The 27,432-nt window shown below is 39.5% G+C and overlaps 1 protein-coding gene across 8 annotated transcripts in view; it reads right to left on the bottom strand.

Moving 5' to 3' along the window:
- The window catches only part of CPEB3 (cytoplasmic polyadenylation element binding protein 3), a 205,746-nt gene that overhangs the window by 81,432 nt on the left and 96,882 nt on the right, over positions 1-27,432 (bottom strand). For all 8 annotated transcript variants that reach the window (XM_059900380.1, XM_059900373.1, XM_059900374.1 and 5 more), the window contains 2 exons: positions 14,478-14,645; positions 12,401-12,490 (listed from right to left, as the gene is read on the bottom strand). In XM_059900380.1, the coding sequence (XP_059756363.1) occupies positions 12,401-12,490; positions 14,478-14,645 (258 nt within the window). The remainder of the gene's footprint in view (positions 1-12,400; positions 12,491-14,477; positions 14,646-27,432) is intronic.

Below are 27,432 nucleotides of genomic sequence, written 5' to 3'. Positions count from 1 at the left end.
TTTCTATTACACTAGTGACTGTTTCTTGGTGGGCTCGTTGCTTGGCAGGCAGGGGTGGGGGAAGGTGAGAATGGACAAGAAAACAAGTCTGATGGGTAGAACCACCTCAGAGTTGAAAACTGGCAGTCTACTTCCTGTGTTTTTAGTAAAGTCCTGCAGTCCAGGGCAGTGACCTGGGGCATTTGGGCTTAAAGTCTGCTCTGTTTACGTAACCACACATTCCCTATATAAAGAGGTCCTTGTGAAGTCTGCCAAATCTGTCAGTTCTAGTCACAGTCAGTTCTAACAAGCACCTGACCAAGAAAACTGAGATCAGACTGGGGGTGTGGGAAGGAACTGGTCAAACTAGTTGGGCAGTTTTATTTTACTGAACAACGTATTTTCATCAGGGGGAAGGACACTAATATTATTTAACCTCTATGAAGCCTAAGTGCTGGTGCATATGTACAACGTCTCACATAATCCTTTTAATAACAATGAGTAGTATTAACTCAGATGAGTAAACTGAGGTTCAGGGATTAGATCACTTGCTCAAGGTCGTCTAGCTGGTAACTGCTGGCGCCCATGTCTGAGTCCACAAATATCTAGTTCTTGCCCCACTGCTTGTTGCTCTGCCTCATGCAGCATCAGACAATTGGCAAATTCTACATTTTAACCCAGTAGACGCTTCCCTGAAGATGAAGCTTTAGTCCAGCCCTGCTTGTAGATTGCCTGAACTCTGACAATCTAATTTCTCCTCCTTGCACTTTAACACTCCTCTGATGAGTTCTTAATGCTGTTGCCAGTGGGTTTTCTTGGCGTCACCATTTCCCCGTCTCAAGACGAAGGCTATCCCGTTCTATTTTGAAAGACAACCCAAGTCTTTGCTCTCAGCTTTCAAAATGTTTCACCAGATCCTCTCAGTCAGCTTCCCATTCTGAACTCTTCCAAATGATACATCCTCTCTTGGTCTCACTTGCTCATAGCCTTAGCCCTATCCAATTCCTGCCAGCAAGTCCTGCCCCAAGCTACGCCCTCTTCTAAAACATTCTCTCTGCCTCAGCCTACCAAATTTGCAGCTGGCATTTCAGTTCCTGAATTTTACTCTCTTCAAAAGAAAGTTCTCATCGGGGGTGGTTTCGGCTTCTCTGAACTAAACAAGCATCCCCCCCTTTCCAGTACCTCTGCCTGGGGATAGCACAACAAGTACTGCTGTGACACAGTACAAGCTGTCTCTGTTATTTAAGTGGCTGCTCAGCTTTGTCCTGTGGCCTGTACATTCCTTCTGCCCGTTCCGTTTTATACAGTCCCTCAAACTATTAATGCTTTGAAATCAAACACTAACTCTAACAGTTCCTCTTTAATATAACGCAAAAGAGAGAAATGTTTAATAGAACAGTTTAAACTGAGGGTGTGCTGAGCTTTTAAAAGCAACAATAGGATGCTGCTCCATCTCTTCAAAACAGGACAAAACAGAACAAAAAGTCCACTCTTGCTGCTCTGCAATGCAGTTTCCATGTTTTTATGAGAAAATCCATCTGGAGAACAAAAACTTCAATCAATCAAATATTAAAATATAGGATTCATAATTCACCAAAGAGTATGAGTACTATAAGCCAGGACCTGCATTTAAAAAAAAAAGGCCAAGTGTTACTCAAAAGCTTACAAACTGCAAAAGGTTAAGTACATGCTAAAGCTCCATTAGGTTCCCAACGCGATCAGTTTATATAACTCAGAAGGTGGAAAAACTTGGAATCTGGGCCTAAAACAACACTGACTTATTTTCATCCAAGTTACGCTACAAGGGGAAAAAAATGTGAAGCTTGAAAACTTTCCTTTCCAAAGCCAGATTTAGACAAACTGAAGGAAAAAGGAAAGAGGTGCTGTGAATCCAGCCCACTGCAGCTTCACAATGACCTATTTTGCCCATTTCAAGTGGAGTCCCCTTTCCTGTTCTTCAAACAGCATCTCCTTAGCTGGTCAGCTCAAAGTCAATCTGAATCCCCTGTGGCCCGGCTTATGCCAGGTTCACAAACCATGCTGGTATTGTATAAACTTCCATGCCTGCATGACCTTGGTCACAAGGACTAGCAGTCAAGTCAGCCTGACCAGTGCAGAGGAAATACGTGATCACCAGTAGAAACAGCCACTTAGAAGTACACGCTTTACTCAAGGTGGGCGGGAATCATCAGAGCGCAAGGCATGGGTCACTCTCGCATAAATATGCATGACTGTTACTGTTCGATCCACCTGGCTGTGCACCTGAATTGCTAGGGCTGAAGCTGGCTTCCATATGGGCTGAGGATGCCAGCCCCATTGACTTAACACAGCTTCAGAGCCATGTGGCCAATCGCCTGTCCAACATCTGCAGCTGGCTACTGTCCCTGCCTTTGCCCCAGAGGTCTCTGCCAACAGTGGTACAGTGCAGCTGCGCTCACTGCCCAGGAGATGCCAGCTCCTCTCCCTGGCCCCAGCCCCACCACAAGAGGTAAGACTGTTGGCAGTATCAGGAGCCGCTGCTTGGTTCAGAGCCAGGCAGGGGTAGAAGGCTCAGGGTAGGTAGACATTTTTTTTTTGTAGCTCCGGTAACAGCAACTTTGGACATGGGCTATTCTCCCAGGAGGCAATGAGGGAGGTGACGCTAAGCACATCTACCATCATAAAAGTTTGCCCTGCCCAACTTACCTTCCTAGCTGCCACATTCCCAGTCCCATGCTCGAGGAAGCAGAACTAAAAACCATTTGCTTTTTTTATTTTGTATTAAGCAGTCAAGGATTCTAAGGCCACTACAATTAGGATGGCCTATGTCACAGCAAGGGGTTAAAAGATGAACTGAACCAATCAGATTCCCTCTCTCTGGACTCCAACTAGAAATATGAAAACAATTTGCCCACTGGAAGCACAAACAGAGAGGAGCACACATGCAGAGACGAGCTGAGTCATGATAATGTGGAACATTACAATGAAGGATTAATAGCTCCCACTGTTCAAATCCTTGCAGCCTGCCACCCCCTAGCACAGTCTCCATGACACCTGGTTGTGTCACAGCTCCTATTTTTGGGCTTTCCTTGTCACTCATAACTACTTCCCCAATTTGAAGTAGCACAAGAGAACCCTCTGATCCTTGTAGTCAAAGAACTCCCCTACAAAGCAGTGCACTCATGTCCAGAAATGGTGTGGTATCACCCCAGAGGCAAAATCCCATGGTTAAGCTATAGCTAAAGGGCAGCTCAGACCTATAGCCTCAGCCTAAACCAGCTCTTTGGAAATACCCCAGCTATGTCAGTGTGGCCAACAGAATAGAAGAATTCAGGAAAAAGTCAAGGATCACTTTCATTTTTAAATAGCTATGAAAGTGTGCCATGGGTCATATAGCTTAAGTTGCTAATTTTTATATAAAATCCAGCCCTATAAATAACAGCATAATTTATCAGATTATATAGTTTAAACCTATCTTCCTTTCCCACAAATCATACACCCTAGCAAAACAAAAATTATTTTCTTGGTAATTCACCAGGTAAAATAGTATAAACTATTAGTCTTCCCAGTTCAAGTCTGTCTAATAAGAGCTGTGTGCTCCTAGGAAAAGACACATCACCTCTTTGAGTCTTAGGTTAAAATAAAGGTTGAATTAGAATGAGACGATCTTTAGGGCAGCTCTAAAATTTGATGGACTCTACAAGTAATGAGCTCATCATTTGCAAAGATAAAATTCATCCATTTAACAAATATCTGAGGGCTAGCCGTTGATGCAGGTATGCAAGGTACTGAGTACAGAGCAGTGAACAAAACATAAAAAACCCTGTTCTCATAAAACCTACATTCCAATCTGGAAAGCAGAAAAACACATATAATTTTTTTCAGGTTGTGATAAAATAGGTACTTTGAGGAAAAAGAAAATGAGGGTAAGAGGTACAGGGAGTAAGAGGGTAGAGGGGCTGCTGTATGAGATGAGGAAGTCAAGAAAGATCTCTCTGTGAAGGTGTCATTTGAGCAGAGGTCTGTCTAAGGGAAGAGAGGAGTGGTCCATTCAGAAATTTGGGGGAAGATGGTTTTAGACAAACGGAAGTACTAAGCCCCTGAGAAGCCTTAGTTTACCTCAAGGAATAGCAAAGGAGTCAGTGTGGCCAGAGAAGGTAAGGCAGAGAATGACAGAAGATGATGTCAAAGAACACCCAGGACTTGACCGATGAGACCCAAGAGGAAAAGGTTTAAATGCTTCATGTACAAGATTCATATCAATGTGGTTCCTGGCTTCTGCAGGGGTCCATTATATTCCAAACACGTAGGCGAAAAGGTAAGTCCACAACTGTAATGTACCATTTATCTGACTTGGAAAATGTGCTGCAGATGTCCAAATTAGCATAAACTTCATAAAGAAAATTGCTTTGGGAAGCCATGTGATATCAAATCCGGAGTCATTAAGATTTTCATTTCTTTTAACTCTGGTTAAGCTTCTGCTGCAAATTTATCCTAAAGAAAATACTATGAAAGAAAAAACACACACAAAAGGATATATTAACAGAAGCATTATTTATAATAGCCTACATGACCAACAAGCAAGTCAATTATGGTGCAGCAGTAGGTTAGGCAGCCACTTAAAAAATATGAAAATTAAGCAGAAACTTGGGAGGAAAGAGAATGGAAAACTGTATCTCTGCTATTATTACACTCCCACAAAAAAAAGATTCAAATGAATAAAGACTGGAGGGAAACAAAACCGATGATGGTTGGCTCTGCTACGGAGGCAGGATTATTCTTACTGCTTATAAAATAACACTTGTTCACTGCGGCCAGATTGCTTTGTTCTGCTTCTACTACTTCATTAAAATATTAAGGCCTAGAATTAGGATAACAATAGAAATTACTATGATCATGTACTTGACAAGAGGGCCACATGCATCTCTATTCCATCAAGGACTTCTCAATAACCCTGTGATATCTGATGGTGCTGACTATTCTTTCTTAAAGCTTCTTTCCTTGCGCCTCCGTAGCCACAGACACACCCCCAGTCCTTCACTCACCTGCATCTCCGCTGCCATGTCCTCTTTTTCTTTCTGGTTCCTGACAAAACTTACTTATTAATGGCTTTTCATTTTCTTTTCCCTCCACTCTCTAAAGATGACTCGCAAGAGATGTGTACCTCCATCTCCAGACTCTTTTCCCAAACTCCCTAGCCACAATTCCAACTGCCCATTAGGAACTTCCTCTCAGATAAGAGGTAAGGACATATCAAACTCTATGGATCTTCAAACATTTCAACACTACACCAAACTGGTTTTCCCTCTGCTGACTCCCTCACATTCAATAGCATCATGATTCTCCCATTCAGTGGAAGGAATTTTAGCACAACCCTGCCATCAAATCTATCACCATCATGATCTACTCTATCCCCTCATTCTAGTAATACCTCAATGCTACTATCTTAGGAGTTCATGGTCCTTATCACTTCTTATGAGCTTGATTACAGAAAACACCTAAACGGTTTTGCTGACCCTGGCTAAAAAACCAAAACCAAATACTAAACCTAACCTCTCCCTTGCTTAAAAAAAAAAAAAGAAAAAAAGAAGTCTTGGGCTTCCTTGGTGGCGCAGTGGTTGAGAATCTGCCTGCCAATGCAGGGGACACGGGTTCGAGCCCTGGTCTGGGAAGATCCCACATGCCGCGGAGCAACTAGGCCCGTGAGCCACAATTACTGAGCCTGCGCGTCTGGAGCCTGTGCTCCGCAACAAAAGAGGCCGCGATAATGAGAGGCCCGCACACTGCGATGAAGAGTGGACCCCACTTGCTGCAACTAGAGAAAGCCCTCGTACAGAAACGAAGACCCAACACAGCCATAAAATAAATAAATAAATAAATAAATAAAACCCAAAAGTTAAAAAAAAAAAAAAGAAGTCTTGAATGATATCTGGGCTCTAAGAAAGTATCCTATGTGCACTGTCTCATTTAATCCTCATAAACCCAGAAGTGGTATTATTGTTTCCACTTTGTAGATTAAAAAAAAAAGAGCGACAGGACTTCCCTGGTGGCGCAGTGGTTAGGAATCCGCCTGCCAGTGCAGGGCACACGGGTTCGAGCCCTGGTCCAGGAAGATCCCACATGCCGCGGAGCAACTAAGCCCGTGCACCACAACTACTGAGCCTGCGCTCTAGAGCCCGCGAGCCACAACTACTGAGCCCGAGTGCCACAAATACCGAAGCCCGCGCGCCTAGAGCCCATGCTCTGCAACAAGAGAAGCCACCCAATGAGAAGCCGGCGAACCGCAATGAAGTGTAGCCCCTGCTCGCCGCAACTTTCTTGCCGAGAAAGCCCGTGTGCAGCAACAAAGACCCAAGGCAGCCAAAAATAAAAATAAATAAATTTAATAAAAAAAAAAAAAAAAGAGAGACAGAGAGAGAGAGAGGGAGAGAGATTTAGGAAGATTAATAATCAGCCCAAACATACAGCAATGGCAAGTAGTGGAACAGGAATTCAACCCAGGCAGCTGACTCCAGAGCCTGTACTCTTGATCACTGGTTACTGGACCCAAGTCCTAAGCCTGGCAGTGAGGCTACCACGTAACCCTGCCTTGAATACACCTACCTCTAGGCCATTCTTATTCCCGAATGACAACAGTATAGTGCAATATCTAAGAACCTTGGGACTCTGAGGTTAGCCTGTTTAGGCTCAAATCCCATTCCCATCATTTAACACATGACCATAGACAAATTACTCTCTTCTATACCTGTTTCTTACTCTTTAAAATGGTAATAATAAGGGTGCCTACCTTGTGGAGTTAGGAAGATTAAAGAAGATTAAATTAGATTAAGCTTAGAAAATAGTAACACACTGCCGAGCTCACAACAAGCCCTTAGTAAATGTTAGCCATCCTAATTATCATTATTTTAGCCCCACAATAATTATCATTATTCTGCCTCTTCTCTTCCTGCCTAGGTTTTAAGACCAAGGTCTTGCACAGCCCACAGTAATCTATTCCTCCTCTAGATGACTAGAATATTTTTTACTCACTTGTCATTAACCGTAAGTTGATCTGTATTTTAATGAAAATAACAACATCACTCATAAAACCTGTATGCAGGGACTATTTTAAGCACTCCACATGGATTTACCCATTTTAATCCTCATCACACAACCTTATGAAGTAGGTACTCATATTATCCCTCTTTTACAAGTGATGAAACTAAGGAACAGAAAGGCTAAACAGCATGTCTAAGATCATACAGTTAATAAGAGGAGTAGCCCAGCAAGTCTAGTTCCAGAATCCATGCTCTTTACCATGACTTAATGTTTCGCCGCTGTGTTCTCATGTCTCCTCTGGAAAACTGCAGCCTTCTCAAAAACAAGAATGGTGTCTTCTCTAGATCCCCCACAAGGCCATATAGTATAGACTCTTTCACAGACTGATGTGCAACAAATATTAGATGGATTGATGCATGATCATTTGCACCAGGACCCAGGCCCTCTGTCTGCATTTATTTGTTCTCTCACCATCCCCTTGCAATAACTATCTTCAAATTACCTGCACCCAACCTACTATAAACATAGTGATGTTGATTAGTATTTTATATGAATGCAGGATTTGGTTCATGCACTAACATTTGGGAGAACCTCCCTTTCCAGGACTCACAACTCCAACTCTACTATTCCAGAAGTAAAAAGCATGAGAATGCAATCTCAGCAAACTTCCTCAATATTTTGATTAGATTTGAATTTCTTTTCATCATCAAGAACCAAAGGCAGAAAACACAAAGGAAGACTTTGCTTCAGTTTTATCAATAGCTATTTGAAAGTATTTTAAACTGGTATTTCTATTTGACCCAACTCCATTCTGTCTCTACCCCAAAGACAAACACCACACAAATGCCTTTGTATCTACTCTCTCTGGGGGACTAGAGCAATTCAGGGAAGGGAAAATAATCGTACTTTTTTTTCAAGACTTTCTTTCATGTCATTTTCTCTACCCTCACAACATTCCAACCACACTTCCTTCATTTCTTCAAAGGTAATAAAGCCCTTTTCATACTCACTATTTCCCATATGGTATTCCTCTGCTTGGCACTTGCTTCCCTACACTTTCTAGTTAACTCCTCAATTTTCAGGTCTATTTAATCGCTATTTTCTCAAAGAAGCTCTCTCCATATACCTGATCTAAATCGACGTCCCCCTTTTAAAGTCACCGCACTCTCCATTTTTTCCTTTAGAGAACTATTATAGTTTATAATTGTGGTATATTGTGACTATTTGACTTCTTTTAATTTCCCCCACAGGACTCTAAGTTCAGGAGGTCTGAGAACATATCATGAAGACGATCTGATTTCCATGCCTTCTTTTGCCTTCCAGGTTCTCAGAGGTGCTCTGGAGAACACAAAGCAACTACCTGTTTGTGGCCCACAGACAAATGATCCAGAGGGCTCTGCATATCCTCAAAGAGTTGATCAAATGCCTCAGTGGCTTTGTGCTGGAGAGAACCCCAGTCTCAATCACCTCCCACTCTGCTGGCCCAACAACACTTAAGGGGACAGTTGATGTGCTTGGTCACTGTTTCTCTACATGGATATTAAGTTCTCCACAGTCCACTGAAATGGCCATGGTTTTACAAACCGTACTCCACATCTGTACAGGTATACCTGCTGGATACATGAATGGTTCTGTTTATTTCATTAGGCATACACTTTCTGAGAAAAAGACAGGAGGACTCAATAGTGGATGGTTCATATTTTCCTCTTATTTACACATAAGCCTAAAGCATACAGCCAAAGGAACTGTGCCTTATGGCCAAGCTGAGGTGACCTAAGAAAACTATAATCGGCAAGAGGGGGATTACCAAAAAAGCACTGACCTGAATTAAAACCTAAGGAATTTAAGGAAAAATAGAAACAGCATGAGGACGTATTATTAAGAAGGCACAGAGCAGTTTGGGGTGAACTACTTAGATGTTCCCAATGTTCAAAGCAATGGGCATGGATTCTCAAAGTTACTTCAATCTTGGAATAACACCAAATTTCTTTAGGTCCTTCCAAACTAGGTCAACCTTCAGACTTTAGCTGAGAGCAAAACACAACAGGAGCCAACAGTATAATTATTTCTCCTACTTGACCCCAAAATCACCACAAAGGCAATCTGCTCTCGGAGGATGCAAGCCTGAGGACCAGAATCAGGAGATCCAGATTCTCTTCTTGGCCTGGCTCTCCCTAGTCCATCTCAACACTTAACCTCAGCTATAAAATAAGGGCACTTTCTCTAACGTTCTACAATTCTATATTATTGTACTGTTACGTAGGAGTGGTACCAATACCACGGAGTTCATAGAGTTGCTAAACTCTATACTGCTCATACCAACCCAAATGTTCTCTCTTCAACTCTCAGAAACAAATTTAAGTAGGATATTGTAGAGATGACATATGCACAGAAAAGGCAAACAAGAATAATGGTGGTCCAGAATCCATTAGGCATAAGGTATGACTCGAGATGTGAAAATATGTAGCTTGGAAAAGAGAAGACTTAAAGAGAAACTGATAGTTCTTTAAGTACTGAGAGATATATGTCACAATAATGACTCAGTTTTACTTTATCGAACACAACTGACCATTGGGTAAAGATTGCATGACCATATATGTTTATCTTCATTTTTACTTTTTACAATGACCATCTTCAATAGAAGAACAAAATTTAATAATCAGTTAGTCTGCAAATACATAGACTTCCTCTGAAATAAACTGCCTCCTTTGTCACTGGATGTCTCAGAAGCTAAATGAACAATTCTCTGGGCTATTTTAGAACAGGAGTCAATAAATTTTTTGCAAAGGGATTTGAGGGCCACGTATAGTCTCTGTTACCTATTCTTCTGTGTGTGTCTGTGTGTGTGTGTGTGTGTGTGTGTGTGTGTGTTTCTACAACCCTTAAAAATATAAAAACTATGCTTAGCTCACAGGCCAAAGATAGTTTGCTGACTCGTGTTCTGCAGGTGTGCTGTCCAATAAATATATGAGTCACATATGTAATTTTAAATTTTCCAATATCTACATTTAAAAAGTTAAAAAGAAACAGGAGAAGTTAATTTTAATATACTTTATTTAATCCAAAATATCCAAAAAACTATCATTCTAACATGTAAACAAAATTACTAATGAAATTCTTTACCTTTTTTTAAAACTAAGTCTTTGAAATTCAGTGTAGGGAAACAGAAGAGATGACCTTCCAACCAATACTTAATTCTAATGACTCAAATCAATGAGGAAAAAATGGAATTGTCAATAAATAACTGCTGGGACAACTGGCATGATACCGGGAAAAATAAAGCTGGATCCTTTTTTGTGACTTACTCCATTATAAATTCCAGAGAGAAATGAGATGTCGATGTAAGAAAGTAAAATAATACATTCAAATGGCCAGTAAGAGAAAAAAATGCCAAAAAAGATGTTATTTTAACCATCAGATTGGCAAAGATCGAAAAAGAGCCATATCGCCAGACCTTCAATAAAACAAAGTTTTACGAATCAGGTACTATTAGTGGGAACATAAATGTGTATGACCTTTGTTAAGGGCAGCTTGGCAGTACGTATAAATATGTACCTTACTTCTGGAAATTCACCCTAAGAGGTAATTAGAAAAAAGCAAAAAAAATGAAGGCACAAGGATATTCACTGAAGCATCATCCATGAGAAAAAACAACTGAAAGCAACTTAAATGACCAGCAGTAGGATTGATTAAATAAAACAAGGTCATTAAGGATAATATAGGTTTCTTACAGAAAGATGTTGACATTGCTGGGGGGAAAATGCAGGTTATTAAACAGCATATATAGTGTGATCCCATTTATGTAAAATTTTAAATTTCATATAAATGTATATATTCATAAAGAGATATAAGAAGGATATTTAATAAAATGTATACAGTGATTATCTCTGACAGAGGTAGATTTGGGATAATTTTCTTTGGACATGACCATAGATGTGCTTATCTTCATTTTTATTTTTTACAATGATCACCTGACACCTTTTATCCCAGAATCATTTTTATAACCTTCTCAGAATGATGATTTTTTTTTTCAACTAGTACTCTTAGAAATATCTTTTATACATGTCATTTTACAGAGTGTGTTACATGCACCACAGTGTGGTGAATACATTCTTTCACTGAAATAACATTGCCTTCATTCACACGTGCAGCTAGTACTCTCAGGAACATCTTGTTATACATGTGACTTTACAGAGTGTATTACATGCAGCACAGTGTGGTGAACTCATTCATTCACTGAAATACCACTATTCTGATTCAACAAACCATTAGCATTCTTAAAAACATGTTTTAAACATGTTTCTTTAGTGTTATACATGCACCACAAAGTGAATACATTCCTTCACTGAAATAATCAGCATGATGATCTTTATCTTTTTTGACTAGCATAAAACTTAATTTTAATTTTAAAAATTATTGGAGAAGATTAACAGAAGAATGTTAAAAGCAAACAAACAGCCTTATATTATTTTTCATAGGCTATAAAGAGAGTGGGGAGAAGTACAGGTGACAAATCTAATAAACCAGACATAAAAGGAAGCTCCTGCCTTTCCTAGGTTAAGCTATAATTTGATTCCTATACAAGGCCCAGGAAGGACAAGTATTTTGACTCCATCTTCTTGTGGTGAGTACTGTTACACAATAATACACATCAAAACCCAATTCCTTAGAGATGAAGGACATCCTTGAAACATACAGAACATAACACAAGAAGAAAACTTTCTCTTTAACTCAAAACACTCTTCAATATAAATCTAGGAACATACGTAGAATTAATATCACCAGAAAAGCTCCCTAGATTCCACAGAAATGACAAACTATAAACAAAGTGATATATTTTCATGCCCTCATAAACTAACAAAAAAGTCTATCAAAAATAAGGGAAGCAAGGTCATGTAAAGAGTCCTTTGTTAGTGTGCCCTCTACCTGTTAAAAGGCTAAGTCACTTAAGATACAGACATGGATAAAAGTAATTTTATATAATGTCATTCTTCAGTCACTAGCTTTTCCAAGTTTGGGGTTTATAAGATCTATAAAACCACAGGGCTATGGGCTACTAATAAAATTTGACTCAAAACAATCTTTTCTTTTCCATTGCTGACATTCCTCAAAACCCTAGATCTCTTCTCTCAATTAATGAAAAGTTAGCCAAGGCTCATTCACAATAAACTCACAGGATCTCACTGTCAATAAAAGTAGATGCCACAAAACAATCACTGTGCTCCTGGGAGAACAGTCTCCAAGTGAAAACAGTAAAATATAAAAAGATGATCAACATGAAAATGTTTTCTTAACTGGGGGGGAAAAGTCAACAGCTATTTCCAGAGTTAAAAGGCTGTCTTTTATTGAATTATCATGTTAGCTCTCCAATAGGCAGGCAGTGTAGACATTTTAAGCGCATTACCTTTAGGAGGAAAATACGACTTGCTTTCAGCTTTGTGAGGCCAGTCTACGACGAGAGGTCCAAACCTGCGAAAGCTGGCAGTGATCTCATCTACAAAACAAAGAAGGACTCTTAGTAGAAGAGAAAATAATACTGCAAACAGAATAGCATAAAACATGTCTTTTTATTTTAAAATGCTTTTTCTTTTTTAAATATATTTATTTATTTATTTTATTTTTGGCTGCATTGGGTCTTTGTCGCTGCACGCGGGCTTTCTCTAGTTGCGGTGAGCGGGGGTTACTCTTCATTGCGGTGCGCAGGCTTCCCATTGCGGTGGCTCCTTTTGCTGTGGAGCACGGGCTCTAGGGCGTGCAGGCTTCAGTAGTTGTAGCATGCGGGCTCAGTAATTGTGGCGCACGAGCTTAGCTGCTCCACGGCATGTGGGATCTTCCCGGACCAGGGCTCGAACCCATGTCCCCTGCATTGGCAGGCGGATTCTTAACCACTGTGCCACCAGGGAAGTCCTATTTTAAAATGTTTTGAGAGCTATATTCTAAAGCATTTTTACAGAAGTCAAACTTACTAAGTGAAATACCATTGTATTTCAACAATGCAGAATGTGTTTCTAACTATAATCCACTTCCCTTCTTCACTTCCAGTAAACCTGATATAAAGAATTTGGAAGGAAAAAAATCTGACATTAGCTAAGGTGACCTCTCTGTCAAGTAGAAAGGAGATTCTAAAGATAGGAATGTTCTCTGTTTTTAGAAAAACAGGCAAAAGTACACAAAATATTTAAAATACACTTCCACTTGTGTGGTGAAATAATCTCTAAGATTATTAATCTTAGATTATTATTAAGATTGTTTTAGAAATATTATTCCTTTGGTGAGGAGTAGGGACAATAAGTAGGTAATTCTATTTAGGGATAAGAAAAAGCTAAAGCCAATGGTCTCTTTCTCTCATATGTACCTATTACACAGCCTATAAAGAAAACGTTTCAAAAGTTATAGCTTAACAAATTTATCTTCTCCTTCTGACTTTTGACTCAAAGCAGAAGGTTATAACTAAGCTCCTAATCAGGTTTAAGTGGCCACTCTCTCAGCCATGATCAAAAACTTGGTCTTAAAGAAAAATCCAATCCAGGGATGAGATTAACACTAGTACAAGAATAGTTTAGAGGAAAATGTACAACTTTAAAGCAGTAAGCCTAAAGTAAAACTATTTTTAGAGACTACTCTTCTCTCATTATGAAGAAAAGAAAATCATGATAAATTAGAGAAATACCATAGCTTAAATAATACTGGCAAAACAATTCTGCTTTAACAATGTTTTTATAGCAGATCCAAAGCCTACTAGAATTAGAGCCGCTGTTATTTCCCTTGAGGTAACTTTGTCACAGTTCTATTTCATTTGTCCATTCAACAAATAGTTATTGACAACCTACTATATGTTGGCTGGCTTTAGGCATAAGTGAAACTCACTTTTGGATTGGCAGTATCTCAAAAATATTATTAGGAAATATTCCAATAAGTCTTCATTCTTTAAAGGCAAGAGGGGGTTTTTCATTAATAGGTATCTACATTAAAATATGAGATGGTATGGTGTGATGGATAGGAGCAAAAGCTCTGGAATCAGACTGATTTTGATTCCAGCTGCACCATTAGCTGCATAACCCTGGATAAGCTGTTTCTCTCTGATCCTTAGTTTCCTCACCCACAAAACAGAGCTGGTAGGAGACGCCTTACAGGGTAGCTATGGAGATTAAACAAGATAATGTAAAGCACCTGGAACAACAATGGGCTTGTGGTACGAGTTTCATACATATTAGCTCTCATTATCATTTAAAATGTATCATTTAAAATGTATCCCCAAATGTATTAATAACTAGGAAATGGGAAGTTGTTTGAAGACTGCTATGTATGAAGAACAGACCTAAAGTGCACAATCTCTCACTTCCCCATCTATCGAATATCCTCATCTCCTGACACCAAGATATGAACGTCCTGAAGCTGCCTTCAAGAGGAGAGGTAGGGTCAAATCACACAAATAACAAACCTGGCCTTTATAAAGTCATTATAAAGTGAGTGCATTGTACCTTCATCGATATCAGGAGGAAGGCCTCCAACAAACACCTTTCTAGAGTAGCGTTCTACTCGCTCCCCATTTTGACAGCGAGTGGGAGAACTTAAGCCGGATGACAAGGACTGATCGCCGTGACTGTCGTCCAGGAAGGCATCTTCAAAGGGAAAGAGAGAAGATCGACCTGAAACAAATGTGGGAGTTTCTATGGTTAAAATTATTTTCCTGGACAACACATGCTTTATTAGGAGCTGAAGCACAGAGTGAAGCATTCCAAAAAATATATCCTGAGCTGTGACTTTTTCAATAGAATAAGCGACTGCAGGTTACCAGGTCTAGACAAGTTTATTGTATCATTTTTGTGTAAAGTTATGTACAGCACAGAAACAACTGGATTGATATTAAGGAAGAAGCGTCAAAAACTGCAGCTGTTTTCGCTGCTAAAAAAATTACTACATTTTACTCATACAGTCCCTATCACTGCTGCTAAGAGTATTCAGCAGTTATTTTTCCTTTCGCCAGGGTTTTCTTAAAATAAATGGAAAAGTAATCTTTACTGACAGATTTTGATTGTTCTTTATGGTGACTTCAGAGGTTCATGTGTAAAGACTGGGTCTGATAGCTGATGGAATATTAAACTGATGACAGAGGCTGATAACTTCTCTGATAGCAGTACTAAAAATGATCAAGTTTTCCCTGCCATTCCAAGCTACTCCAATTTAGAAATAAACATCCACAATAATAAAGGGTGGGGCAAGTAAATGAAGACATGTAAATTAAGATATGGGAGTATAGATGTAGATGTGGTTATGACATCTTTACTAATCTAAGCTGTATTTTATATCACTCAAGAAAACGATGTCTATTGTTAACTCTATAGCCAAATAAAGTCTGTAGAGTAAAGGCCCTACCCACTCCACATGACATAAGAAAGATGCCAGCAGTTAAAGTCTGTCAATAAATGTAACACAATAATGCCATCTGGCATCACAAAATAAAATCTAAGTTTAAAATATATATATATATATAGTTTAAAATATATAGGTCTTCCCTGGTGGCACAGAGGTTAAGAATCCACCTGCCACTGCAGGGGATATGGGTTTGGGCCCTGGTCTGGGAAGATCCCACATGCCACGGAGCAACTAAGCCCGCGCACCACAACTACTGAAGCCCGCACATCTAGAGCCTGAGCTCCGCAACAAGAGAAGCCACCGCAGTGAGAAGCCCGAGCACCACAATGAGGAGTAGCCCCAGCTCGCTGCAACTAGAGAAAGCCCACATGCAGCAACAAAGACCCAACACAGCCAAAAATAAATAAATATAAATGTATTTAAAAAAAATATATATATATATATATTTTTTTTTTTTCCTGTTTGAGTCAGTGAGTTCCTAGTAAAGCTTTCCACTAGGATCCACTCTAAAACTGAACTATCTTGAGCTCTCTAACTTTTGAAAAAAAGAAAAATTCCCCTCTAAAATAAATCATACACTCTTCAAAAAAAGGACACTGTCTTCCCTATTTAGTCTCTCCTCTCTATAGCTCCCTGAGACCTAGGTTCTGTGTCACTACAGCCAACTCTCTAAAACATAATATAAATAGCCTCAGAAAAATACTGAACATTAATTCTTCTATAAAAAAGTTACTAATATAACTCTGTTTATTTTATGAACAACCCAGGTGGTATAAGAAAGGCACTGTTTTGATGTTGAGAGTTAATAAATAAAAGGACCAAAGAATTTTTTGTTCAGCTCTTCCCAGCTTAGCTACAAAGAAACAGAACAGAATTTGTCACCTCGTGTTACCTAGCTTTTTTAGCCTGGCAAGGACAAACAATAGACAGTAAATTCTCATCCCCTGATGTCTGTTTTGTTCATTGGGGGTAAAAGAACTAGATCTGCAACAACTATAGGCAAAACGAGCTTCCCCAAAACATCCAGAGATGTTCTCCCACGGCCGTCGGGTTTGCTTTTCATGGAGTCCACACTCAGTGAATTATGTGCCTAGTCCTACTCACACACCCAAACCAGCATTTCCCACCTTATGTTCCTATCCCCACCTCTTACCCTCAACACTAGTAACATGAGATGCTCAGAAAACAAAAGCTGGTGGCGGGGAGGGATTGGGAGAACTAAATAATATTGGAAAATACTGCACACTTTATGCCCTTCCCAGAGATTCACAAGCCATATTAGAATACAAAGACTGGAAAAAAAAAAAAAAAAGAATACAAAGACTGGGAAAAGTTCTGCAGTAAAATCACTTAATCTAGCATTACTTGGATTTAAGATAAAGGAAACTTTAACATACATGTATAACTAACTCAGTGGAAAACACTTGAAGAAATGTTTATCCACATTCCAGGAACACCAAAGAAATAAGATAGTTATTTGGACGTCGTTGCCAAAGAAATCAAGGCTGGTGAGAGAGACAGGCAAGCACATAATTATAAAATAGAGAGAGAAATACTAAGAGAAGACTTTACCAAGTGACACAATGGCACAATTTACTGCTCTACAGAAAAAGGTAGCGGGGGGGTGGGAAGGGCTTTATAGTGCTTTCACAGGAGGACAATTTTGAGCAGAATCTTGTGGGAGTGGGAGTTTCTAAGGTGAAGAATAAGAATCCACAGAGAAAGAACTTTCAAAACAGCTCTTATCTTTCCCTCCAAACCTGCGCCTCTAGCATTCCCTGCAATCTCAATAAAAATGACTATTATCCACGCTCAATTCAATCTCGAAATCTAGGAGTCATCCCTAACATCCCTTTCTTTCATATTCCACATCTAATCCATCTCTCACTAAGTCCTACCAACTCAAGCTACAAAATAATTCTTCAATCCATTTAGTTCTCTCCACCTTCAGTCCTAACACCCTGGTCCAGATTGCCATCATCTCTCCCCTGAACAGCCTAACGAGTCTATACAACAACCTGTTTAGTCTACTGATTTCTACCTTGTACCCCACAATGCTTTCTCTATAAAACAGCCAAAGTCACCATTTTCAAATATTAATCTGAACATGAAACTACACTCTTCACCCCATCCTTAAAACTCCTCACCCTTTATTTGGATAAAGTACAGAAACACTGTAAACTGTAAGGCCTCTGCCTACCTCTCCTTCATCATAGTTGCTGCCTCTACCTCTGGTTCACTAACCTCCAATCACCCAGACCTCCTTAGAAATTCCTGATTATTCCTCCCTGCTTCAGGCCCTAAGGGCAAGGTGTTCCCCCCACCCAAAACAAACACCCTCCTCCCAACTCCCCAATTTTCTAGTTAATTCCTATTAATTCTTCAGGTCTAAGCTGAAAAGTCATTGAAACTCAGGTAGAACTTTCCTGACCTTCTAGATTAGATTAGATGCCCATCTCTATCCACTCACAGCACTTTTTCTAACATTTTTTCCTCAGTTACCATTATGCTATCATACGGGTTTTCATTTGGTATCTCGTTTCCCAACCCCGTGAAACTGTAAGCTCTATTAGGACAAGGACCAATTTAATCATGTTCACCACTGTATCTTCATGTCCTAATAAGGGCACATAAAATAGGTATTCAGTAAGTGTTAAAAGCGAGGCAGTAGACAAGAAAGGAAAACAGTATGTGCAAATAAATGCTGGCACACAATATACAGGTGTGAGGATGGCAAGAGATGGGATCCTGTTCCTAGAAAATTGAGACCTTTTCTCCTCCTTCTGTTTGTTCAAGCATTACGTTTTACAGTATATATTACAAAAGCAACAGGAAATTTCCACATTTTCCAAATTTGCTATTTCATTCTAATACTAGCTTTTTTTAAAAAAACCACACTCACTCCCTGAAGACTCTGATACTCCCATCTAATCCATCTTCCATCCTGTCAGAATGACTTCTCTAAGATGCCCCAGACCATGTTATTCCCTCCACCCCAAATCCTACAATAGCTACATCACCTCCACTAGCAATCTGCACCCAGGAAGAGGGAGGATGGGGTGAAATTCTGAACAAATCTATGACTGTCCAGTTGAGAGACGAGGAAGTCTTGAACCAGATCAGTGAGGAGAAGCAGCGGATGTTCAAGACATTCTGGAACAAAGAGAACTTTCTTTCTGCATGGCCAACATAACCACAGCTTCCCCGGAGTATTTTGGCAAAGAAAATAAAAGCAAACGTTAATTGCAAAAATTTGGGCTGTTTTAAAAATTGGTTATGGGTACTTAAGAAACTTTCCAAGGTTTTAAAACCAAAATCTGTCTTATTATTAGTATATAGAGTACCATAGACTTTAGTAATAAATTTGCCCCTGGAAATGAAACTGCTAAGAATTCACACATACATGATGTTTCTCTAACTGTAGGTTAAAGAACTAAGAATACAGGTCTCAGAACTCAATCCCCAGATCTACTTAAATTGAATCATGGAGGTCAAACTTGAAAATCTGCTCTTTTAACAAATCTCCTCAGTGATTCCTATGCTCAAACTTAAGAACCACTGAAATGCAGATTATCTGTCTGTAGCAGACAGCCACTAAAAGAGACATTGTGTGAAGTGTATGGAGCCTTGGGAAACATCCAAGTTCGATCAAGTTAAGAAAAGTATACAATGGGACTTCCCTGGCAGTCCAGTGGTTAAGACTTCGCTTTCCAATGCAGGGGGTACGGGTTCGATCCCTGGTCAGGGAGCTAAGATCCCACATGCCTTGGGGTCAAAAAACCAAAACATAAAACAGAAGCAATATTGTAACAAATTCAATAAAGATTTAAGAAAAAAAAAAAAGTATATGCTCAGGAATGGAATACAAAATCTATAATCTAGTCAACCTTACTGTAACATGACTGCCTCAAGTACTGATGGAACAAAAAGTTAGTATGCAGGAAGCATTTAAAAGACAGAAGGGCAGACTAAGAACTTGCAGCATTTACCCAGCTCATATCAACAGGAGATAGGAAGACTTTGACCATACTGGCGGGGTTACTCCTATGTGGGATAGATGGCTCATTTGATCTTTCCAAAGCCTGAAAACCATCTATTTCCCTATGCTCTAATTATAAGCTCCTGAAGGGCTGTTCTATTAATTTAGTGCCCTGTTATTATGAAAAGGTGACTCTTGAACTAGTAGAAAAATAATCAGCCACTGAAATTGTATTTCTGTTACATCCATCTCCATGATAAGATGAAACACTGGTATTCTGATCTGTCCAGTAGACTAAAGAGGCTGGTATTTGTGCATTCATTTGGTTGGCATAAATCATCCTCCCATGACAAACAGTCCCTGGGAAGACTGGTATAATTTTAGTTCCTGGACGTGCATTACTAGAAACTGAAACTTAAGAGGATGTACCCAAATTGTGTCCCATGAGAGGCCCTGCTTCACTAAAGTAGTATCTCTCGACATACTTCTTTTCTTTAATAAAAGCATTCCCTGAGAAGCAGCCGCATAGCACAGGGAGATCAGCTCGGTGCTTTGTGACCACCTAGAGGGGTGGGATAGGGAAGGTGGGAGGGAGACGCAAGAGGGAGGAGATATGGGGATATATGTATATGTATAGCTGATTCACTTTGTTATAAAGCAGAAACTAACACACCATTGTAAAGCAATTATACTCCAATAAAGATGTTAAAAAAAAAAAGGCATTCCCCAAGACCAAAATGTTTTAAGTAAGTCACGTTACTTACCAAAAATTATATTCTATGTACCTAGCATATAAATCTGCTTTAGAATCTCATGATACTTTCACATAAAATATTCATATTCAATATTTCAACAGAAGCAGGAGAAATACTTCTCAACTGCTGCACTTTGGCCATTTGGCTTTCTCTTCCACCAATGGTCTGGTTTTCTGATATCTATTTTCAATTAATAAGCAGAATGTAGTTTTTGGTCCAGTAAATGGACAAAAAATCTCTGGATGTAGAGATGACTTAAGGCTAAAGGAGCCCTGGACTTCCCTGGTGGCACAGTGGTTAAGAATCCACCTGTCAATATAGGGGACACGGGTTCAACCCCTGGTCCAGAGAGATCCCATATGCCGCGGAGCAACTAAGCCCGTGTGCCACAACTACTGAGCCTGCGCTCTAGAGCCCACGAGGCACAACTACTGAAGCCCGTGCACCTAGAGCCCGTGCTCCTCAACAAGAGAAGCCACTGCAATGAGAAGCCCGCACAACACAACAAAGAGTAGCCCCCGCTCACCACAACTAAAGAAAGCCTGCGCACAGCAACAAAGACCCAACACAGCCAAAAATTAAAAATATAAATAAATAAATAAATAAATTTATTTTTTTAAAAAAAGCTAAAGGAGCCTTGGAAGACAAGGGCCAAATAAGAAACCTGCAAAGCCTAGTAGTTAAGCATGGAAGGCTTGTCCAAGATAACTCTTCCCCAGGAGGCTCCGTTTCCTACAGCTTATGAGGGGAAAACAAAAGCCCACTGGCCATGCTGTGCTGCCAAAACTGCTTGGACCTCACCTCTGAGCTGCCATGTCTCTGCTGTCAATCCAGCAGCTCCAGGGCACTCCTGGCCCAATACTTCCACTCCAAGCCTGACCCTTTCCATCTTAGTTTTACAAGGAGCTCAGAAATAAGTCACTCTGGGGATTTTTTTAAAAAATGGATTATGAAGCATGTCTCCCTTAAGAAAAAAAAACTGCCTATAAGTCAAGATAGTCAGATTCCAGCCTAGGTTGTTTTACTCTGTGACCTTGGACATTTCACTTATCTGAGTCTCATTTACATAATGAGAGATTTGAACTAGATGAAAGGTTTCAAATCTCTGGGGGCAGCAGCATTCCTCTTTTAAAAAAAAAAAATTTTTATTTATTTATTTATTTAGGCTGCTCCAGGTCTTAGTTGCGGCACACGGGATCTTCGTTGTGGCTTGAGGGATCTTTAGTTGCGGGATCTCGGCATGCGGGATTGTTTTTAGTTGCGACACACGGACGTCTTAGTTGCAGCATGAGGGCTTCTTAGTTGCGGCATGCATGTGGCATCTAGTTCCCCGACCAGGGATCGAATCTGGGCCCCCTGCGTTGGGAGCACGGAGTCTTACCCACTGGACCACCAGGGAAGTCCCAGCATTCCTTTTATTACACAAAACTCTTACATAAAACCCCATTTGTTCACTTCTTTCCAACTCCACTGCCATCATCCTATCCTAAAGCACCATCATCTCTTGCCTAGACTACTACCATCATTCCAATGTAAACAACCCACTTCTCTCACTCTACTCCAAACAACAGCCAGAGTACTCTTAAAAACATAAAACTGATCACTTGACCATGCTTTAAAACATTCATAGATATCCTCTTGTACTTGGACCAAGTTCAAAATCCTTACCAGGAGCTAAAGCCCAGCAAGATCAGATTTCCTTCCTTCCTCCAACCTCATCTTAATACACCCTCCCTTCTCTCCCACCAAACTCAGCCATTCTAGGCTCTATTTACTTCCTCAAACAAACAAAGCCCTTTCTTGCCTCAGGTGCCTCTCCCCTCCCCCACCACTCCTTTTTAATACAGCTTTATTAAGAAATAATTTACTTATTATACAATTCATCCTTCTAACCCATTAGCAGTCACTCCCCATTTTCCTTGAACCCTCTCAGCCCTAGGCAACCACTAGTCTACCTTTTGTCTCAATAGATTTGCCTATTCTGGACATTTCATAAAAGTGGAATCATCCAACATGTGATCTTTTCTAATTGCCTTCTTTCAGTTAGCATAATGTTTTCAAGGTTAATCAATGCTGTAGCATGTATCAGTACTATGCTTCAAGCCTCTTAAAATAGCTGTATTATGATGTCTGGAATTTCCTTTAAAATATTCTAAGGGAAAAAAGGAGGGGGAACATATGAAACAAGATTGGCAAAAATGTTGATAATCATTGAAGCTAAGTGATGGGTATACACTTCATTAAACAATTCTATTTTTGTGTATGTTTGGAAATTTCCAAAATAAAACATTTATTTAAAGATAAATAAATCTTTCCATCCTTTCCATCCTGTCTTTCCATCCTTTGGGTTTCAGCTTAAATAACATCTCTTCAGAGAAAACCATCCTACCTTAAAGGGACCCTCCCATTTTTCCTGCCTAGTACTTATCACAACTTTTGAGTATAAAAATGTTTGTTAATACTGATGTATTACCTCTCTCTCCCCCACTAGAGTGAACACTCAGTAGAGAGACAGCTAGGGTCTAGCACCTCATCCAACCCATAATGGGCACACAAACATTTAATGAATGAAATTAGGGTGGACAGCCCAGAACCCCTCCTTCATTATTAGTTTAGGTTCCTTCCAGAGCAACTTCTTGCAAAAGTGAACATTTTTCCTATTACTATAAGCAGCAATACTTCAGACACTGTAGCTATGAACACTCAGATATTTCTTCAGCTGTTCATGTTTCACTCTGGGACCATCCATTCCTTTAGACAAGAAAGCTCACGTAACCCCAGTTTGAATTAGCAGGATGACATGTTTGTACCATGGTCTCACTGATACAGCTGATCTCTCCTCCCTTGGGCAGGCTTTTGGCAGAAAGACCTAACTCCAACTTGATACACAAGTTTGTTTTATTGGATTCTTAGAACCTTTTTTATTGACTAAATCATCCATTAATTTCAATAGATTTTTATGAATTAAATATACACAGAAGTACATTTTACAATAGTAACACCAATCCACAGTAAATCCAACAGTAAAGTGACTCCAATCATTCTTTCCATTTGCCCATTCACATTACTTAAAAAGATCTTTCATATTTTCCTGGCTGCTCTTTAACTAAGAAATTCTGTTAAACATCAAAAGCACTGACATAGCCAACATCTCTGTTTATGGACAAAAGTCTCCCAGAGACCATAAAAACTCATGTGAAATGAAAACACAACATATATTTTAATCAAGTGTGCTGTTTAATGTGTAGGCAAATATCATGTATGACACTAGCTATCAGGCTAGTTTCTAACAGGGGCTGCAGCTGCATAGGAAAACAAAGCAATTCAATGCAACCCTTATCAAACTACCAATGGCATTTTTCTCAGAACCAGAACAAAAAATTTCACAATTTGTATGGAAACACAAAAGACCCGAATACCCAAAGCAATCTTGAGAAAGAAAAATGGAGCTGGAGGAATCAGTCTCCCGGACTTCAGACTATACTGCAAAGCTACAGTAATCAAGACAGTATGGTACTAGCACAAAAACAGAAATATAGATTAATGAAACAGGACAGAAAGCTCAGAGATAAACCCACGCACATATGGTCCCCTTATCCTTGATAAAGGAGGCAAGAATATACAATGGAGAAAAGACAACCTCTTCAACAAGTGGTTCTGGGAAAACTGGACAGCTATATGTAAAAGAATGAAATTAGAACACTCCCTAACACCATACACAAAAATAAACTCAAAATGGATTAAAGACCTAAATGTAAGGCCAGACACTATAAAACTCTTAGAGGAAAACATAGGTAGAACACTCTATGACATAAATCACAGCAAGATCCTTTTTGACCCACCTCCTAAAGAAATGGAAATAAAAACAAAAATAAACAAATGGGACCTAATGAAACTTAAAAGCTTTTGCATAGCAAAGGAAACCATAAACAAGACAAAAAGACAACCCTCAGAATGGGAGAAAATATTTGCAAACGAAGCAACTGACAAAGGATTATTCTCCAAAATATACAAGCAGCTCATGCAGCTCAATATCAAAAACACAAACAACTCAATCCAAAAATGGGCAGAAGACCTAAATAGACATTTCTCCAAAGAAGATATACAGATTGCCAACAAACACATGAAAGGATGCTCAACATCACTAATCATTAGAGAAATGCAAATCAAAACTACAATGAGGTATCACCTCACACCAGTCAGAATGGCCATCATCAAAAAATCTACAAACAATAAATGCTGGAGAGGCTGTGGAGAAAAGGGAACCCTCTTGCACTGTTGGTGGGAGTGTAAATTGATACAGCCACTATGGAGAACAGTATGGAGGTTCCTTAAAAAACTAAAAATAGAACTACCATATGACCCAGCAATCCCACTACTGGGCATATATATACCCAGAGAAAACCATAATTCAAAAAGAGTCATGTACCACAATGTTCATTGCAGCACTATTTACAATACCCAGGACATGGAAGCAACCTAAGTGTCAACTGACAGAGGAATGGATAAAGAAGATGTGGCACATATATACAATGGACTATTACTCAGCCATAAAAAGAAATGAAATGGAGGTATTTGTAGTGAGGTGGATGGAGTTAGAGTCTGTCATACAGAGTGAAGTAAGTCAGAAAGAGAAAAACAAATACAGTATGCTAACACATATATATGGAATCTAAGGGAAAATAAAGGTCATGAAGAACCTAGTGGCAAGACGGGAATAAAGACACAGACCTACTAGAGAATGGACTTGAGGATATGGGGAGGGGGAGGGGTAAGATGTGACAGGGTGAGAGAGTGGCATAGACATATATACACTACCAAATGTAAAATAGATAGCTAGTGGGAAGCAGCCGCATAGCACAGGGAGATCAGCTCGGTGCTTTGTGACCACCTAGAGGGGTGGGATAGGGAGGGTGGGAGGGAGGGAGATGCAAGAGGGAAGAGATAATGGGAACATATGTATATGTATAACTGACTCACTTTGTTATAAAGCAGAAACTAACACACCATTGTAAAGCAATTATACTCCAATAAAGATGTTTAAAAAAAAAAAAAAGAAATGAAATTGAGTTATTTATAGTGAGGTAGATGGACTTAGAGTCTGTCATACAGAGTGAAGTAAGTCAGAAAAAGAAAAACAAATACTGTATGCTAACACATATATTGGAATCTAAAAAAAAAAAAGGTTCTGAAGAACCTAGGGGCAGGACAGGAATAAAGACGCAAATGTAGAGAATGGACTTGAGGACACGGGGAGGGGGAAGGGTAAGCTGGGACGAAGTGAGAGAGTAGCACTGACATATATACATTACCAAATGTAAAATAGATAGCTATTTTAGTGGGATAGCAGCCACATAGCACAGGGAGATCAGCTCTGTGCTTTGTGACCACCTAGAGGGGTGGGATAGGGAGGGTGGGATTCGGATGCAAGAGGGAGGGGATATGGGGATATATGTATACGTATAGCTGATTCACTTTGTTATACAGCAGAAACTAACACAACATTGTAAAGCAATTATACTCCAATAAAGATGTTAAAAAAAAAACTTGTGAAAGAACACTCTGGAAAGAAGAGGTTAAGATTCTTTGCTGTCATTTTGATTCCACAAGGGAAATCAACTTTTGTCTACTGAAATCCATCTCTAAAATAAAAGTGGGTATCAATGGGAAATATAATTGAATATTTTAAAACTTTATGTACAATCAATATTCATTTTCAAATCCTATTCTTTCACATCTAATTCTTCTTCTTCCCAACTGCTACTGCTTCAACTGTACTACTGGAAGCGCTTGATTTGCCAAAGAGTCTACCCTCCAACACTTGATTTCCCATCCAAGCTGTCAACTGATGCCCAAGTTCTCTCCTGTTTTCATTACTTGTATCATGAAACTCTTTCTAAAGCCTGACATTATCTGTGTCAAAAACCATTCATCAGGGCAGCACAGACCATCTCACTGCCAACTTCTCCTCTCCAGCTGGCCCCCACTGCATCCACTCACGGACATATGCTCCAAGCATCTGGTCATGCCAATCTCATCTCAAAGCTTTCTTTTACGTTGAATCAGATACCTGGAGTGCTTTGCTTCCTAATCCTCTTCCATCATCCAAATAGTTCCTGAAATTCTACCTATTCCAGGAAGCTTTTCCAGGAGAGGTGAAAGATTTCACTGCCTAATTTTTGCTGACAGATCTCAAAACTGTCACAGATAATTCCCTTTGCCCTCTATTCCCAAAATGTTTACCAACGTGTATGTAAAGCACAGAATATGAGTTACAGCTAACACACATCACAACAGGTTCACTTTTTATGCTTTTGGGGAAAAGTCTAAATTTTTTTGGAGGAAAGAAATCAAGCATTAATATAATCCCTGATCACACAAATAAATGGCATGAGGAAATCTGCTAGATCATCAAATTTATACTATGTAATGCTGGCCCAGATGAGTATATTTCAAGGAATGAGAGTGGATATGAGGTACACCTGCTCCATCCCATATGACTTTGTCACTACATTTTAAAAAGATGACTCTTCTTTTTCAACTTTACACACACACTCTCTCTCTCTCTCTTTTGCCGTTATCTTCTTCATTTACAACTATCAAACTGCAGACTTATGAAGAGCAGTGACCAGGTCATTCTAGGCAGTGTTTAGCACTTGATGCAAAGATGATCATGGCTTCTGAAAACGATTAAGTCAAACCTTACAAATAAAGATGGGGAAGGTAACACAGAAATAGGAAGAGTAAATATTTTTTCAGGAGTTTAGAAACTACAGGTGATCTTATATTCTTGATGTCTAGTATTTAGTGTACTATGATTTTTAAATATAAAATTATTTTGAAAAAATACAATGACAAACTCTGGTCTGCATAGATATGGGCTTTTACTTCCAAACAATCCTCATCAATAAGCATTTAATAAGTGCTAACTATATGTAGGTCACAGTGTTAGGCACAAGAGACAACTGTCCTCAAAGAACCTATCTCCAGTTGAAGAATCAGGGCATACAGAAAAGACAGAAAGAACATAAGGCAACAGAAGCAGAGGAAAACACTGCCTGTAAGGCCACTGGGCAAGGCTTCCTGGAAGGGGTAAGGCTTGAGTTAGGCTTGAATGCATGAACTAAGGATAGGTTTTAGTTAAGTAAATGAGAGGAAGGGTGAATGCATGAACTAAGGATAGGTTTTAGTTAAGTAAATGAGAGGAAGGGTGGACAGTATTTGCAATAGCTAGAGAGTGGGAAAGCACAAGGATTGGTCAGAGGAAGGTGAAGGGGAAAAATGGAGATGATGAGGCTGGTGAAACAAGGAGAAGTCAGATGACAG

This window comes from Balaenoptera ricei, chromosome 16 (assembly GCF_028023285.1).
Source record: "Balaenoptera ricei isolate mBalRic1 chromosome 16, mBalRic1.hap2, whole genome shotgun sequence".
In the NCBI taxonomy this organism is placed as follows: domain Eukaryota; kingdom Metazoa; phylum Chordata; class Mammalia; order Artiodactyla; family Balaenopteridae; genus Balaenoptera; species Balaenoptera ricei.
Note: the sequence above shows the minus strand (reverse complement) of the source record. Positions and strands in the feature narration are given on the sequence as shown.